The sequence below is a fragment of the Trachypithecus francoisi genome, unplaced genomic scaffold (assembly GCF_009764315.1).
Source record: "Trachypithecus francoisi isolate TF-2019V2 unplaced genomic scaffold, Tfra_2.0 Lachesis_group0, whole genome shotgun sequence".
Classification (NCBI taxonomy): Eukaryota; Metazoa; Chordata; class Mammalia; order Primates; family Cercopithecidae; genus Trachypithecus; species Trachypithecus francoisi.
Genome location: NW_022681453.1, coordinates 163,902,180 through 163,919,295, shown reverse-complemented (window position 1 = coordinate 163,919,295; position 17,116 = coordinate 163,902,180). Strand labels below are relative to the sequence as shown.

The following is a 17,116-nucleotide window of genomic DNA, read 5'->3' as shown; positions in this document are numbered from 1 at the left end:
TTTTCTCATCTATACCACTTAAAGTGGGTCTAAAAATATATATATATTATATATATCTATGTTTATATATCTATGTATAGATATATATTTTATTATGTATAACATATATATCTATATATCTAATATATATATATATAAGACATTTATTGTAATAAATGCCAGGCAGATTTGCTTTTTAAAGATATAGTTTCTGGAATGCATTAGTGATTCAGTATGTCTGTTTTATTTTTTAATCAGTGAATTTGAACTAACTGAAAATGTGGTCTGTGTCTAGTGTGCATGGATGTCAAAGTAGTTGTTAATCATGAGCTAAATTGCAGATAATTTGTTACTATTACTAAGCTGTTTATTTTGTAAATGGTTAACAAAATAATTGGAGAGAATCTAAGACCATTCTTACTACAGGTCACTCAGATGCTTCCCTGTGTGGCTGAGAAGGTGGTGGAGTTATAGTTAGCTACCGATGGCTTGCATGTAACTCTGGACACACCCCTGGGGATATGCTTGGCAAACACAAGTTATCTATCAGTCATGTGATTGTCTGTGGAGAAAATGTATATTATAGATAGAATTGTGAGCTAGGGGACTGGCATGTGATAGGGACCCTCTTTATTACATAATATAAATGCCAGAAGTATTTTTAAATCCCATGGTTTTCAGTTAATTTTGAATTATGGAAAACCACTTTGCCACCGGTGACTATTTTAAGGTTGATTCATGTATATACCACTGGTTCTCAATCATTTTGGCCTAAGGATGCCATTATATTCTTCCCCCCACCCTAACTTTATTGGGGTATGATTGACAAATAGAATTGTATAATTTAAGATGTACAATATAATGAGTTGATATATATGTATACATTGTGAAATGATACTGGAATCAAGTCAGTTAACATGTCCATCACCTCATATAGTTACCATTTTTTTGTATGTGGCAAGAACATTTAACATCTACTCTTTTGGCAAATTTCTAGTATATTATATAGTATTATCAACTATAATTATCATCTTGTACGTTACAACCCCCAAACTTACTAACTTATAACTGAAAGATTGTACCTTTTAACCAAAATCTCTCCATTTCCTGCACCCCTCAACCTTTACACTCTTAAAGATTGTTGGGAACCTTGAAGAGCTTTTGTTTATGTGGTTTCCATGTGTTATTATTTACCATATTAGAAATTAGAACTAAGAATATTAAAAATTGTTTCTTATTTCAAAATAACAACAATAAACTCACTAAAGTTAACATTCATGACATATTTCTTTATGAAAAATAACTGTATTTTCCCAAACAAAAAATATTAGTGAGAAAGCAGCATTGTTTGGCATATTCAGCTTATTAGGAGGCAGCTGAATTTCCAATCTGTCTCTGTATTCAGTCTGTGGTGATGTCACTTGCCATGTGGCTTCTTGATAACTTTACCACATACTTGGGAGAGAATAAGAATGAACAACAAAAAAAGACATTTTAGTGTAATTGGAAAAATAACTTTAACTTTATGACCCTCCCAAAAGTATCTTGGAAACAGAAGGGGCCCTTTGACCACACTTTCTGAACCACTGGTATCTATGTTGTCATTGCTCCACTTAGAGTGGCACATTGTTTTATTATTCTGAACATTTAGGGTGTTGGAAAATAAGCAGAAATCAGAGGAAAATGTAGCTGCTGAAACCCATGTAAGCTCATCCATTTTTTTTTTTTTGAGACGGAGTCACATTTCTTTATGTTTGCAAGATAACTGTTCAACTTTTCTATTTATTTTTCCTAAGTAAGCATAGTCTTAGGTGTTAGAAATACATTCAGGAACGTGATTGATGGATTTTTGCTATTTTATTTAGAAATAATGAAAATATTCCTTCCCATTTTTATTATGTTTTAAAATGTCCTTTAAGTGTTATTTTTTTTTTCTGCCTGGTCTGTGGTTCAATGAGCCCAGTCAACTTTAGGAGAATGACATAAGGTCCATCCCACCCATTAGCACCATTGACTCCAATTTCAGACAAACAGGATAAACCAAATTCTTGTCTGTCTAGAGTGAAAGATGGTTTAGTCCCCCTTCTTTACTGTGTCAACATTATAAAACCAAGATATTTTGTAAAGACCCTTTAGTACAGGGCTAGAAATACAATGCAAATGACATTTATAATTAAAAATTTTGTAGTAGCGGCCGGGCACGGTGGCTCAAGCCTGTAATCCCAGCACTTTGGGAGGCCGAGACGGGTGGATCACGAGGTCAGGAGATCAAGACCATCCTGGCTAACACGGTGAAACCCCGTCTCTACTAAAAAAATACAAAAAAAAAATTAGCCGGGTGAGGTGGCGGGCGCCTGTAGTCCCAGCTACCCGGGAGGCTGAGGCAGGGGAACGGCGTAAACCCCGGAGGCGGAGCTTGCAGTGAGCTGAGATCCGGCCACTGCACACCAGCCTGGGCGACAGAGCGAGACTCCATCTCAAAAAAAAAAAAAAAAAAAAAAAAAAATTTGTAGTAGCTATCTTAAAGAAAGTAAAAAGAAACAGGTGAAGTTAATTTTGATAATATATTTTATTTATCTCAATGTATCTAAAATATTATCATTTCATTAGTAATTAATATAAAAATTAATGAGACATCTTACTTTCTCTATACACTGTCTTCTAAATGTCACTTTACACTGAAGGCACATCTCAGTTTGGAACAGACACATTTCAAGTGCTCAATAGCCCCTGTATTTGACAGAACAACTCTAGTAGTTCTAGTTTCTTTTTAATGCATTTCTCACAAGATAAGGTGACTTCACAATGTGTTGTCCTCTGAATGGCTTTTAATGTTGTTGGCTTGAAAAGCCGGTCAGATTGGTTTACTCAACAGCAGAGACATCTCTGTGCAGATGTAGACCAGTTTCAGAATGGGGCCCATAAATTTGTAGGTTCAAGTTGAAAGCGTACAAGGACAAATAACTAAATCATTGTTCCAGTTACCCATAACTGACAGTCCCACTGCCCCCCACAACCCTCACAACTTAGTGGTGTAAAATAATCATTTTATTATGTTCACAGACTCTGTGGGTGGGGACACTGGAAAAGAAGCAAAAGAGGGGCCTCTTTCCTCCATGCCTGAGGTCTCAGTTGGGTTGACTAGACCATCTGGGCTCTAGAAGCAGGAGTTGGAGAATCCACTGCCCCTTCTCTCACATGTCTGCTGCTCTGGCATCTTAGCTGGAACTGCACAAGGACAGGTAGAGCTGGAACCGATAGGAAGCACTCCAGCAGGGAGGGTCCGTCCTGAGAGTGAGTGCTCCAAGAGACCAAGGCTGAAGCTGCAAGGCCTCTGACCCAGCCTCAGAAGTCAGGCTGTAACATGGCTTTCTCATGCTGTTGGTTGCAAGCCAGTCACTGAGTCCAGACCCTGTTCAAGAGGAGGAGACTTAGACTCCTCCCCAGCATGGAGGAGAGGCATGGTCACAGAGCATGTGGAATGGGAGATATTGTTGTCTGGCTTTAAAAATATATATGTTATGAATGGGTGGTTTAAATAATAACTTATGCTTTGGTTAAACAGCAAAACCTTACTTATAGAACAAAGTCAGATTTTCTAAGGTCACAAAAATATTTATGTAACTTTGTTGTAACAAAAACATCTAACATTTGTTGACAGTTTTATATATGCCAGACACAGGGCTAAACATTCTTAGTTTCTTCTCTCTCTCTCTCTCTATGTCATATATATGTTATGTCTCTCTCTTCTATATGTCATATATATGTTATATATGACATATATATTTATTATATATTACTATATATAATGTATAATATATTATATAATGTATTATATATGATATATGATATATTATTATATTTATATATGTTATATACAACATACATAAATATAATAACATATATACATATACACACATATGTATATACGCTATTATTATTATTCCCATTTGTCATAAAATAGCCAAGCGTTTGAAAACCTTTTAGTGGTGTTAGTCTTTCCGTTAAATCATGGCTATTATTTATAGCTTTAAGCAAATACTGTGAGTAGATGAGAGACCAATTTTTAAACATTATAGAGTTTAGTATTTGAATTAGAAATACAATAAACTGAAAATTTGTTCTCCAAACCATTTAACATATAGGCCCATATATAAAATACAGTTCTCATTTCTTCATATGAACATCCTAAAAAATGTTTTTGCCCAATTAGAATGTATAAACTTTTAGGGATATAGGTAAAACAGGCAAATGTCTATTTTGATATAAATAAAATATTTATATTTTAATTTAGTTATATGTAAGCATTTTAAAGTCTTTAATTAGGTGTAATTATATATTACATTAGAAAAACTGCTTTTCTCTCTTTCACACTGTATCAAATCAATTTATTACAAAATTTTCCCATGTAGTTTCTATATTAACTTCTTTATTATTACTAGCGCTGCATTTTGGAAACATCTCAGTTTTCTATAGTGTTTTGTGTTTACTTCTGCCTAAATTGTCTAAGATAAAATATTTTTAAGTCTATTTATGAAGTCTGTCACTGCAAATTTTATTTACAGCTCCAAAAACCCATTGCCTCATTTAGCTTGTAGAACTCTCTCTTTATGGTCGCCACAACATAATCATGAATTCAGTTGCCTATAAAAGTCACTTTTAAAAGTCCTATTTGCATGGCATTCAACATTTGCAATTGTAAGGTCTCACCCTGAAATATAATAAATACATTTCTGTTAGATTTCTTTACCTCCTTTTTTTTGTAACTGACCTGAAGGGTGACCTTCATAGCATTTCATAAACATTTCAAATTGATACTGATGGTGCGTCAGTACCATGCTGTTCAAAGTAAAGTAATGGAGAGAGTACTCTGAAATACGAGAAATTGTGAAGGCTTTGTGGGGACTGTAATTTCAGACTGCTATATATATATATTTTTTTTCCTGAGGACTAATTTTGGGTAAACACATAATTATGTGTGTACAGCAACTGAAATTTTAGAAACTGGGAATAGAAGTCACAAGAGTGGGTTAATTTCTTTTTCTTCACAATGTTCTTTTTAATTAATTGTGGTCAAATACATATAACATAAAATTTACCATCTTAACAATTTTTAAGTGTACAGGTTAGTGGTATTAAGTACATTGACATGGTTGTATAACCATCATCCGTCTCCAGAAATCTTTTCATTTAGTAAAAGTAAAACTGTATACATCAGACACTCACTCCCTCTTCCTCCAGTCTCTGTCACCACCATTCTATTTTCTGTCTTTGTGAATTTGACTACTCTTGGCACTTCAGATAAGTGGAATCATACTGTATTTGTATTTTTGTGACTGGCTTACTTTACTTAGCACAATGTCTTCAAGATTCATCCATGTTCTAGCATGTGTCAGAATATCCCTCTTTTTTAAGGCTACATAATATTCAATTGTATTTATATATAGACACACCACATTTTGTTTATCCATTCATCTGTTGATGGACACTTGGGTTGCTTATGAATAATGCTACTATAAACATGGGTGTACAAATATCTCTACCAGACCTTGCTTTTAATTCTTTTGGATATATATACCCAGAAGTAGAATTCCAGGACAACATGATAATTCTATTTTTAATTTTTGGAGGAACTGCCATACTGTTTTCCACAGCAGCTACACCATTTTACATTCCCACCAATAGTGGACAAAGGTTCCAATTTCTCCACATCCTTGTCAACACTTGTTATTTTCTGCTTTTTTTTTTTTTAATAGTAGCCATGCTGAGTGGGTTTATTTTTAGTTTTGTTAAAAATAAATTTTTCCTTGATGTCTCTGTTTTTATCGAGAACATTTGTTTTGTATATATCAACTATTTTCTAATAAACACAACTGATAGCACTATATATTGCAATATAGTACAGTAGATATGTTAGGATCACATTTTCCAGATGAAGCTTAAACACCACACATTGAAGCTAAAAATACAGATAGACTAGGAAGAAGGGAGGAAAAGACATTTACTTAGCATCTACTGTGTGTGAAGCCCTGCATTAGGCATTTTGTATTTATTATCACATTTAATCTTCATCACAACCCTGCTAGTATGTGTTAATACTTTTGTTCTATAGATGTGAAAGTAGAAACTCAGAGAGAGTAAGTGCCTTGTTAAGGTTGGAAAGGGTTGGAGATGTGTCCAAAACTGTTTCCTGTTGCCAGAAGCTGTGCTTTTCTCATTATCTATTGCTATCTAAGTATAAAACACCTCATTTGTTCAATCCATATACTTTATGAAGTATTTCCAATACAGCATCTCGTACATTCAATGAACAATCCTATGAGGTGACTAGAGTCAGTATTATCTAGATCCACATTTATAAATGGCGAAAATTGTGATTCATGACATCAGGTGCTTTTGTCTAACCTCACACAACAGGCTGGAAGCAGAACTAGAACTCAAATACACGCCCTTTCATTCTAGATCTGTAGTTCTTCTCATTTTATTGTGTGCCTTTTTACTGTCCTGAACAGCATATGTAGTTATCAATCTAATTAAGTCAAAGTTAGATATTACAAATGTAGACTGTCTTTTGATTAAAGCTCATGTGACGTGCAGTACTTTCCAGTTAATATTTAATCAACTTGGCAAAAGGCATGATATCTACCATTCCCTTCCTAATCTAATACCGAGATGAAAAGGTTATATTTATTAATATAATTCAGTAAGTAATTCTTCAAATCCTGGTTGAATATTTATTGTATGATAACAGATGCTGTGTTTGGGGCTAGAAATGCAGCAATAAAGAAATGAGACATTGTCTTTCTCTCCATGAACCTCATAATATAGCAAGAGATTCTGATGTGTAAAACCACATTTCACTATGATATGTGCTGATTTGTATCTTCCAAATACTACAAGGAATCTGAAGGGACAGTTGGGTGGGGTCAACAGAAAAAGCTTCTCAGGAGAGCAGGTGACACAGGACCTATATCTTAGGAATAGGTAGGAATTCACCTGGAAGAGAAAGGGTCAAATAATGGTTTATTCCTTGAGGGACCACAATGAAACCTCCATCCAATTTCAGCTGCCTGAAGAAAATGTTCAGACAGACCTTCTGTTTTATCTGAATTCTGAAGTTTTGCCCACATGGCTTAACTGAATTGATTTAAAAATGCAGATAGTTTGAGTTTGTGTGGTTTGGAGTCATCTCTATGAGCAGTTGATGGATTAACAATCTGAGTGCCTTGGAGGTGTCCTGAGCAGGTCTTTGAGGTTGTAAAAGCAACTGTAAGAACCAAGTCTTTTTTTGGTCATTTTGAAGGTCCTTATTGCTGGCTTGAATTGGCTGGTGGTGACAGAGACAGTTGCTTGTGTGCATTCATGTCTTCTTCTTCCACAGGGAGAACGAGGCCCCCGGGGTCTTCCTGGACTCCGAGGTGAGGAAGGATGCCCTGGTATGAGGGGACCTAAGGTGAGTATGACCTTGAGCTGTGGGATTCTTTCTCTTTCTTGGCTTCATCCCTTGAGTTTGAGGAAAACCATAATTCTTCAACATAGCTATGGAGTCTTAGCTCCTCCTCAGATTAAAGGTTTCCCGGAAGTAAAGCCTGAGAAAAAGAGTCAAATGCAAGTATTTTACTGGGAGATAATTCTAGTAAGCATTAGTAGGGAAGTAAGGAAGTGAGATAAGGAGGAAAGGAGGCCTGAAAAGGGCACATTATCAATCAGATCATCTCTGTGGGTAGCTGGAGCTTAATCCTACTGAAGAACTCTGGCAGCCAGAGTTGAACATGCATCTCAATGTACCCCAGTTAAGGGGTGAGGGAGCTGGGGTGTTTATACACCAAATCCCATCAGGAATTAGTTAATGGCAGCTTCCAGGGAGTATTAGTTCCTAGCACTTTTAGCCTGTCTTGCATGTCGGTAGAGCAGGCCCTGGTCCCTGAAAAAACCCTCAGAAAAGAGTGACAGGTGCTGGTGGTTGGAAGTAGGATTGAGAACACTAAAGGTTTCTTTGTTTTGTTTTTATTTTAATTTAAGTTCTGGGGTACAGGTTTGTTACACAGGTAAACATGTGCCATGGTGATTTGCTGCGCCTATCAACCCATCACCTAGGTATAGAGCCCAGCATGCATTAGCTATTTTTCCCGATACTCTCCCTTCCCTAACCCCATCCCCCGACAGAGGCCCCAGTGTGTGTTGTTCCCCACCCTGTGTCCATGTGAGAACACTAAAGTTTTAAAGGTTAAAGGGATACAGGTGTACTTTTTCGGCTGGTTGCATTAAATGTCCCTCAACTGCCCAGGATTGGAGAATCTTTCTTAATAAAGTAAAAAAAAAAATTCTACAATCTAAGAATCCTAAAGAGAGTTTTCCTAACCACAATGACCATGTTCTGTATACCTATCAAAAGACTCTTTCAATTAATTTTTCCTGTTGTTCCTTGAAGCCCTCTCATGCTTGCTAGCCAATGTATTCTCACTTTTGTTTGAAAAATATCATCATTTTAATAAGGGGCATTTAATAAGGGGTTGTTCCCTTTCATTCCTACTATGTGAGGAGTTGCAAAGTGCAATTTTCTCCAGGTTCCATGCAAAGGAGGGTAGTGGTAACCAGGATGCTGTAATGCCCACCACACTTGCCAGACAAGGCATCTTCATTTTGATCTAGTATTGTAATTGTGTTTTCTTCAAACCAGGGAACATATGGTTTCCTAAATGAAACAAGGCTTAAAAATCTCATTCAAGCTCAATTATTTTGATCTCTTTCTAACGTTAGGGAGCAAGAGGATTTTCAGGAGAGAAGGTAGGTTATCTCCTTTACCCTTCTTAAACTGGATAGCAGTTTCTTTGGGAAATGCAATACTTATTTCAATCACATTTCTTTGCCTGAGTGATGTGAGGCTTCAGACTTTTAGACAAGAGAATTTGTCAGATGATATAAATAGCCAAACTTCCATGCTAATGAGTAACTATTTGTAAGACATGTATTTCAAGTTTAAGGCAGTGACATATTGTTTTCAAGCCTCGCTGACTCTGTATAAAAATTGGGCCACCGTATTCATCACATGATGGTCTAGAAGTGTTGGTCCTGAATCTAGGGTGTAGTGGGCTGGGTCTGGTCAAGATGGGTGTCAAATGGAAGAGGAGTGCTGGGATGAGGTTGTTAGGAAAGGAGTTGGCACAAGAAGGGAATGATTTACACTCAGATTCAGAACCATAGTATCCATTTGCTGATTCACTCACTTGAAAAGTATTTATTAGATACCCACTCTGTTCCCCACATTATCCTAGGGAGTGGCTACAAAATGATGCACAAGACAGACAAGGGCTCATGGAGCTTCCTTATTCATGTTTTCTGGTACCATCAATTAACCTCCTGTGGCCTGTGGCAAATATACCTTCCTTGTAATTCTAGTCCAAGAGTTTGGTGTACTTATTTTTATGTATAACTCAGCTGTGCTTTGGTTAAAAAAAAGCCTGAAACTTGATTTTCTTTTGTAGACAGTAGGAGTAAATCAACTATTTCACACATGTAAATGTATTTTATTTTGTTTGTGAAACTCTGGCTTTTTCTTTAAAAGATTCTTTGTAATGAATATATTATTGGTCATTTTGGGATAGTCGGCAAAATGAAGGGCCCACAATTTGAATATCTGATGAGATGTCACCATGCCACTGCCCAGTTTTACTCTCATCTCCTAATTAACCTCAGTTTTTCACTTCCTTTCTTTTTTTAAAATTTTATCTCCGAAAATGCACACACACCCATTTAGTTCATCCTTAATCTGTGAACTACCAGGTTTCCATTAAATTAACTAATTCAGGCATATTTGCCGTCTTTTTAAAGAAGGTCAATGACAAAAAGACCGTTTTTAGCATTTGACAATCAGTGTTGCATTTGGTCTTGTGAAACAGCTACTTGCTCCAAGTGCAAAAGTTTAAAGGGAGTCTTTCTTATCCATTCAAATTTTAAGGTTAAAAATTACATATACATTTTTAGCACCTGAAGCTATGAGGTAAAACAGTATATAACCCTAATAACTATTTCAGGAAGAAAATAATCATTACTTTTTAGTAACTGGGTGCAGTATATAAGTGTTACAGAGTCTAGATTCTGTATCAACTGAAAAAATATTAGCAAAGAAATTAACATCAAAGAAATATTCACATACACCTGTTTCTCCTCTGCTTCACAGGGCAACCCTGGTGAGGAAGGAGTTGATGGCTTGGGTGGAGAACAGGTGCAGAAGTTTCCTATTTAATGTCTTCCTCTCTATTAACCTGGCATTTATACTCCTGTAGAGAGTACAGCTTTTCATGACTAGCTAGAATTTTTAACATGTATACTCAACAATGTTTAATGTTAATCTATGTATTTTTCCTCATCCTCAAAATACAGGGACTCTAGAAACTTTAATCAACTCCCTCCCACATTACATATTATTGTACAGTATTTTATTTCCATCTTATTTTTGTTAAATTCTGCCAATTACACATTCTTATTGTTTTATATAGTCAATGCTTATCTAGCTTTACCCTCATGTTTACTCATCTGACTGATGCCTTCCTTGTAGTCACTGATACCTTCAAAAGAACATGAAAAAATCATGTTTCTTTTGCTTAAGGCACAACTTTTAGAATTTCCTTTAATGAAATTCTAAAGGTTAGTTCGTTGTAAACTCTTCTTGTTTTTGTTTTTCTGAAAATCTCTTTGAAAGATAGTTCAGTGGGTAAGCAATTCTGGTTGATGGTTACTTTCTCTCAGCACCGTGAAAATGTAATTTCAACCATGGCACGTGTATACCTATGTAACAAAACTGCACGTTATGCACATGTACCCCAGAACTTAAAGTATCATAAAAAAGAAAAAAAGAAAAGACTTGGAAAAAATATGTAAATGCTGCTGCTCGGAGTGTAAAAAAAAAAGGAAAATGTAATTTCATAGTCTTCTGGCTTCTATTGTCTTCTACCTTTCATTATTGCCATTAAGAAATTATCTGTCGAAATAATTGTTCTTTTGTAAGCAACTTTTTAAACTGCATAAGGCTGCTTTAAAGTGTTCTCTTTGATTTTAGTTTTTGACAGTTTCAATATGATGTGTCCAGGTGTGGATTACTTTTTATGTATTCTGGTTGGGACTTGTCAGTCTTTTGAATCTGAGTGTTTATGTTTCTTACAAATTTTGGAAATCTTCAGGACTTAATTTCGAAATTATCATTTTTAAATTTTATTTTTCCTTTTTTTCTGTATTATTTCTTTGCAGAAATCTAATTAGAAATTTGTGAGAACTTCTCATTTTGCCCCCAATGTCTCTTAACTGCTCTTTTATATTTCTATTTTTTTGTCATTCTGTGCTGCATTCTGTATAATTTCTGTATAGTTTCTGGTTCACTAATTCTCACCTCACTTGTGTTTAATATCATATTTAATTGGTCAATTGAATTTTTAATTTTAATTATATTTTTCACTTCAAGTAGTTCTATTTGATCCTTTCTGAAATCTACTTGATCTCCTTTTATAGTTGGTTATTTTATTCATTCTCTTCTAATTATTTAAACATACTAAATATCCTCATTTTATATTCAGTATATTATAATCCCAATATTTGCAGTCACTGCAGGTCCGATTTTGTTGTATGTTGTTTCCATTGGCTTCTCCTTCGTGGTATCTCCCTCATGTGTGTTATGACTTTTGATTTAAATTCATTTTTTGATGGAACGCTGTCTGTGAGACATCATTAGGGCCTGAGTTGAGGTTGTTTGCTTCTGTCATGTGTTCCTAGTGGCACTACATTCTGGGACCACCCTAAAATAAATTGTCAGCTTGAGGCCCTTCACACTGCTCCCCCCAACACACACATGCACACACCACACACACAGATGCGCACACACACACACACACAATTACAAGAAGCTCTCAGGACTGCCATGAGCTACTTGCCTGCATATTTGCTTTCTCCTTATTATGAACCATAAGGATTTTTTAAAATCCGATTTTTTTTTTTGAGATGGAATTTTGCTCTTGTTGCCCAGGCTGGAGTACAATGGCACGATCTTGGCTCACTGCAACCTCCACTTCCCGGGTTCAAGTGATTTTCCTGCCTCAGCCTCTTCAGTAGCTGGGACTACAGGCATGTGCCACCACATCTGGCTAATTTTGTATTTTTAGTAGAGACAGGGTTTCTTCATGTTGGTCAGGCTGGTCTCAAACTCCCAGCCTCAGGTGATCCACCCGCCTCGGCCTCCCTAAGTGCTGGGATTACAGGCATGAGTCACCGCATCTGGACTTAAATCAGATTTTTAATGTATACGAAATATATTTTAATTTATCTGGAATTTTGAATTTTCAGTGGGAGGGTTATTCAAAACATCTAATCTGTCACATTGTCAGAAATAGAGTAGTAAAGGTACTTTCTACTCTTGGCTAGAATTGTGAAAATACATAAAGAAAAATTTTAGTAGGACTAATAAAAGACAGGTTGTCTGTATGTTCATTTTTCTTTTTTTAGGGTAATCGTGGAATCCCAGGGTCATCTGGAGAAAAAGGAAATAGGGGAAATCGGGTAAAGTATAATGATATTCTTTCATTTTCCTATTGAGTAACCTGATATGGATAGTTTATTTTTAAACTGTGGGAAGCTGTGGGAAAAAATCATCTAGTGGCTTAAATCCTATGGAGTTAAATGGAGAGCTAAAGGGCAATTAATATGAGATAGCTGTTTGGAAGCTTCACCTAAGGTCTGACTCTGCTGATGGTGGAATGAGTAATGTAAGTCCTGTGACTTAACCTTTTGTGCTTGAGAAGAGCGATCATGTCACTCCCTATCTCTCAAGCTTCTCATGGCTCCCTGTTGCCAGTGATTTAGTGTTACATCCAAGGCCTTTCAACCACATTCTTTACAAATCTCTGTCAAGAAATATCTTCCCAGGCTCACTGTCTTCGAAATGTTGCTTATGCATGTGCACCTCTGTGTCTTTGCTCATGCCAGCTGCCTTTTCTGGAATGCCTTTTTCTTGCTTCCATACGCAGGGCTTAATCTGAATATCACATTTTCCTCAATGCCCAGTTCCTCTTTTTCTTCCTCACAACAGCTTCCTTGGCATGTCAGTTTGTAGTGATCTTTGCCTTCTCTACATCCTTGCAATTATTTATACTATCGTTTGACAGTGATTACACACTTCCTCCTGATGGTAATTCTGTTTCCCTGTAAGGGATGGCAGATACCTAGCATATGTCCTACAACCTTCCCTTCCTGTGCCCATGGCAGACATACTAACCAATTATGGGATCCAACATGGCTGAAGGATTCATGTCAACACAGTACTATAGTCAGCTTCTATTGATTGATAGGATTAGACATAAAGGGTGTAATTTATTTGCTTATGCTTCTTTGTACTCCTCATGAAATTAGACTAATGCTTTTACTCCAAGGGTGCACAATTAGTGATGTGGATTGAATTCCTGATGGGTGAAACAGGGAGAGTCAGAAGACATGGCTCTTTATTGAGGTTTAATTTCTAACTTGAAGTTTATGGATCAGACTTTGGAAAGGTGGGAGATACCATACTTTCTTAACACTGGAGAGCCTTCAGTTTCAGCTACATTTAGTTAAATTCAATAAACACCTGTTAAGTGTTTACAGTAAGCTACAGGATGTAACAATGGTGCAAATAAAGAACCAATGGGAGCACAGTGACTTGGAGAGGAAACTAGACTCCCTTTTCTTCATTTGATCAATCATCAGAATTTATTGAGCATCTATTGTAATCAAGACATGATTCTAGAATGGGGAACAAAACAGACATGGGCTCTGTATCTTAAGATTGGCCTCTATGGGAAAAGATAAACATGAATGAAATAATCCTGGAAATAGATATAATATTACTGCTGAGATAAGGATATGGAGAGGAATATGACAGGGGATTTGACCCAGCCTGTGCAGTCAGAAAGACTTCATTGAGGACATGAAGATGGGATGAAATTTTAAAGATAGGTAACAATTAAGGAAGACAGAGGGAGGCAAGAGAACAACTTCTATACTAAGGCCCTGTGGCATTTGAACAGGTGCCCAAGGGTGGGGAGGACGCCAGCTTTCCAGACAATGCAGGAAATCAAGACATTTTTCACTCAGACCTCTGTGAGAGGGACTGGGAGAGAGACACAGGGTATTATTCTAGCTTAAGAAAAAGGCTCGAGGAAAGGGTTAGAGTTAGAAGAAATCATGATAGGTTTGGAAAAATAAGGATCCTAATTTCATAGGAGTGGAGGATAAAATAAAAAGTATAAAGAGTGGGGAGAAAGCCTGAAAGGGCAATTTGGAGTCAATTTAATGCCACGTTTGGGAGTTTTGTTTCTGCTGAGTAATCAAGGGCTATCGAAGGTTTATAGGCAAGGAAGACACATATTGGAAGCTGTAGGTTTGGAAGATTACTCTGAGAGTCCAGTGACTGGGTCAGATAAAGGGGGATCTAGAAGTAGGGTGAATCATAATGGGAACCATATGCCTAACCACTTGAATTTATTCTTCTATTTAATCCCTACACTGTTTCTGTAAGTTAGGCATATCTGTTTCATAAATGAGAAAACGGAGTCTTAGAAAAGTCAAAGAAATTTGCCTATGTAGGAAATTAGATAGCAGGATTGGAACCTAGAGTTATCTAGCTCCCTTTTACCATTATATTAGGCCAGGAAAGAGATAAGGAGGCATCTCAAGTAAGATTATGAGCTGGCTTCTTTTGGAGTCTAGAGAACATTTTATTTCCTTTGTGTCTGAAAGCTATAGAACAGTGATCCCATCTGTTCATCATGCGCACCCTCCAGCTCCAGGCACGTGATGTCATCTGAGGAAGGCACCTGTGGTGGAGCCTCTCCCTATTTCATGGCTCTGTAGGCACTACTACACAGGAATGGCACTGATCATGGCAGGGTTTAAGGGAAGCATCATTTACTTATTATGTCACAGTCCTATGACAAGTTTCCTCACCTCTCTGGTTTCCTATCTGCAGTAGTCAGGAGCTCTGGAAACATTTTTCTCTCCTTTCTCTTTTTCATGAGATCTTGCTCTACCACTGCTACCCATGCTCATGATGGAGAAAGCCCTGCTCACCACCACCCCCTTTATAAACAACAACAACAACAACAACAACAACAACAACAACAACAACATGTGTTTCTGTGTGGAGCATCACCAAGGGGTGGAAAGATCAAGGAATTTGATGGTAGGGAGACCTAGGCCCAACTTCCTAGAATCTCAGGTCCTGCATAATGCAAATCGGTGAATTCCTGAGTTGTGAGGGTTAAATGAGGTAACACACATCTAGGTCCAGGCATATGGCAGATAGCCAGTAAAAGTGTGTCCTTCTTTACCTTTCAATCTCACCTCCTTGGCAGTGAATGCTTTAAAATTCAAGTACTAAGTTGCTCTTTTCATTTGATTCTCATTTTCCCTCTTAATGTTCTCTTCTCTCTAGGCAATATGTCATTTTTTAAAGTGACACATTTTTTTCTTTGTGATTTAAGGGCTTGACGGGACCGCCAGGACAACCTGGAGAGCGTGGAGAGCCTGGATTAAGGGGAGATCCTGTGAGTGATGTTGGGGGATTTCTGCTGCTTTAATTCCAGAGACTGGAGAACTGTTTGCTCATGACACAAAGGCAAAGAGCAATTAATTATTCGTTAATAAAGCATCTGCTCACCTTATCTTAGTATTGCAACAAATACAAGATTTGAGGGAAAAACTTACAGAAAAGTTGAGTTCTTAAAAAGGTTGGAATTTTAATTGCATTAAATGTCTGAGATTTTTTAGCAGGTCCAGATAATAAAAAGGGTCCACTTTAGTTGTACCTTATTTTTTTGTTTTGCTTTGTTATAAATAATTCTTCCTATAATTTCTTTTCTTTTCTGTCCATTTGAGGTAATGAACTCTTTATTTTCTCAGGGGGATCCTGGAACTAATAGCTATGTCCAAGGCCCTAAGGGAGAAAAAGGAAGGCGTGGGCATCAGGTAAGATGGTCTGTTTCCTTGAGGGGCTACATGGGAACAGATGCTAGCTGGGGCAGAAGACTTGGTCATTCTGGTAGGATCAGCGTAAAAAACCAGAGAGCAAGCCTGTGGGAATCCACTGTCTATGGAGATAGAAGCTCTGAATGCCAGTCTCCACTGACATCCTCGTCCTTGCATACTTAATTCGTAGGTTTTTTTTTTTTTCTATACGAATCCTATCTCCTACAAGATTACACCCTTTGTCCTTGGTTTCCTCATCTCTAAAATGAAAGCACCAGACTCAATAATGCCTAAGATATTTCTAGTTCCTAAATTCTCTATCTTTATAATGATGTATTGATTTAAAAGGTACTCTGGGTCATTACAGTGCTGGCTTGCTTTCTGTCACAGGCAGTGCTGATTGATATGAACTGGGTATTAGCCATTTTTTAAGGTGAAATCCTTGCCTAGTTCTGAAGACTAGAAGCATTGTGATAGAAGGCATCACAGAAGCAAAAAGACTTGTTAACTTTGATCAATGTTAACTTCTCGGCAGCCAGTTTTAGATTTTCATGTCCTAGACATTAAAATGTATGATTCTGAAAAATGACTAAAATAACCCAAGTGCTTCAGTCCTCATATCTTTCCTAATTTCCAAGCATGAGGTCTGCATAGCAAAATGTTTGCAGTTGGAGAGGAACCTCTATTACTTTGAACTCCAGTTTTTCATCCTTTGACAAAACTATAGGCTCAAAGGACACAGGCTCTCTTCTCTAGCTAGTTTGCTTCCTTTTATATATGTCTAGAGCCTGAGTTAAATACAGTTTATAACAAGGTCATTATTATGTTGCTTTGTGAGAAAACCAGCATGACTTGCTGCAAGAATCTCATCCTGTTGTTAATTACAGTTGTTCTGGACAAATCCCATTGAGAGGGTTTCCTGTTGAGACCCTCTCCTGTGAGTTGACATCAGACAGCCCCGTGAATAGCCACTCAATCGGCTATGGAATTGAGCTAAGGGAGCAGCAGGACAGCAACCCTTAACCCATGTGGGCCCCAGTTTCCTTATCTGGAAGGAGGGAAGGAAGATAGAGAAACCATTTCAAAACTTCCATGAGTTGTGGTTGTCGTGAGAAGAAAGATCATGATCTGTCTATTCAGGCTGGTTCTC

At 37.0% G+C, this 17,116-nt stretch overlaps 1 protein-coding gene across 5 annotated transcripts in view; it reads left to right on the top strand.

Annotated features, from left to right (window-relative positions):
- Window positions 1-17,116, top strand: part of LOC117084198 (collagen alpha-4(VI) chain-like) — a 100,649-nt gene that overhangs the window by 33,447 nt on the left and 50,086 nt on the right. For 4 of the 5 annotated variants that reach the window (XM_033212693.1, XM_033212696.1, XM_033212695.1 and 1 more), the window contains exons 14-19: window positions 7,361-7,432; window positions 8,740-8,766; window positions 10,160-10,204; window positions 12,472-12,525; window positions 15,483-15,545; window positions 15,901-15,966. In XM_033212693.1, the coding sequence (XP_033068584.1) occupies window positions 7,361-7,432; window positions 8,740-8,766; window positions 10,160-10,204; window positions 12,472-12,525; window positions 15,483-15,545; window positions 15,901-15,966 (327 nt within the window). The remainder of the gene's footprint in view (window positions 1-7,360; window positions 7,433-8,739; window positions 8,767-10,159; window positions 10,205-12,471; window positions 12,526-15,482; window positions 15,546-15,900; window positions 15,967-17,116) is intronic. The other variant, XM_033212694.1, reaches the window with a different exon arrangement.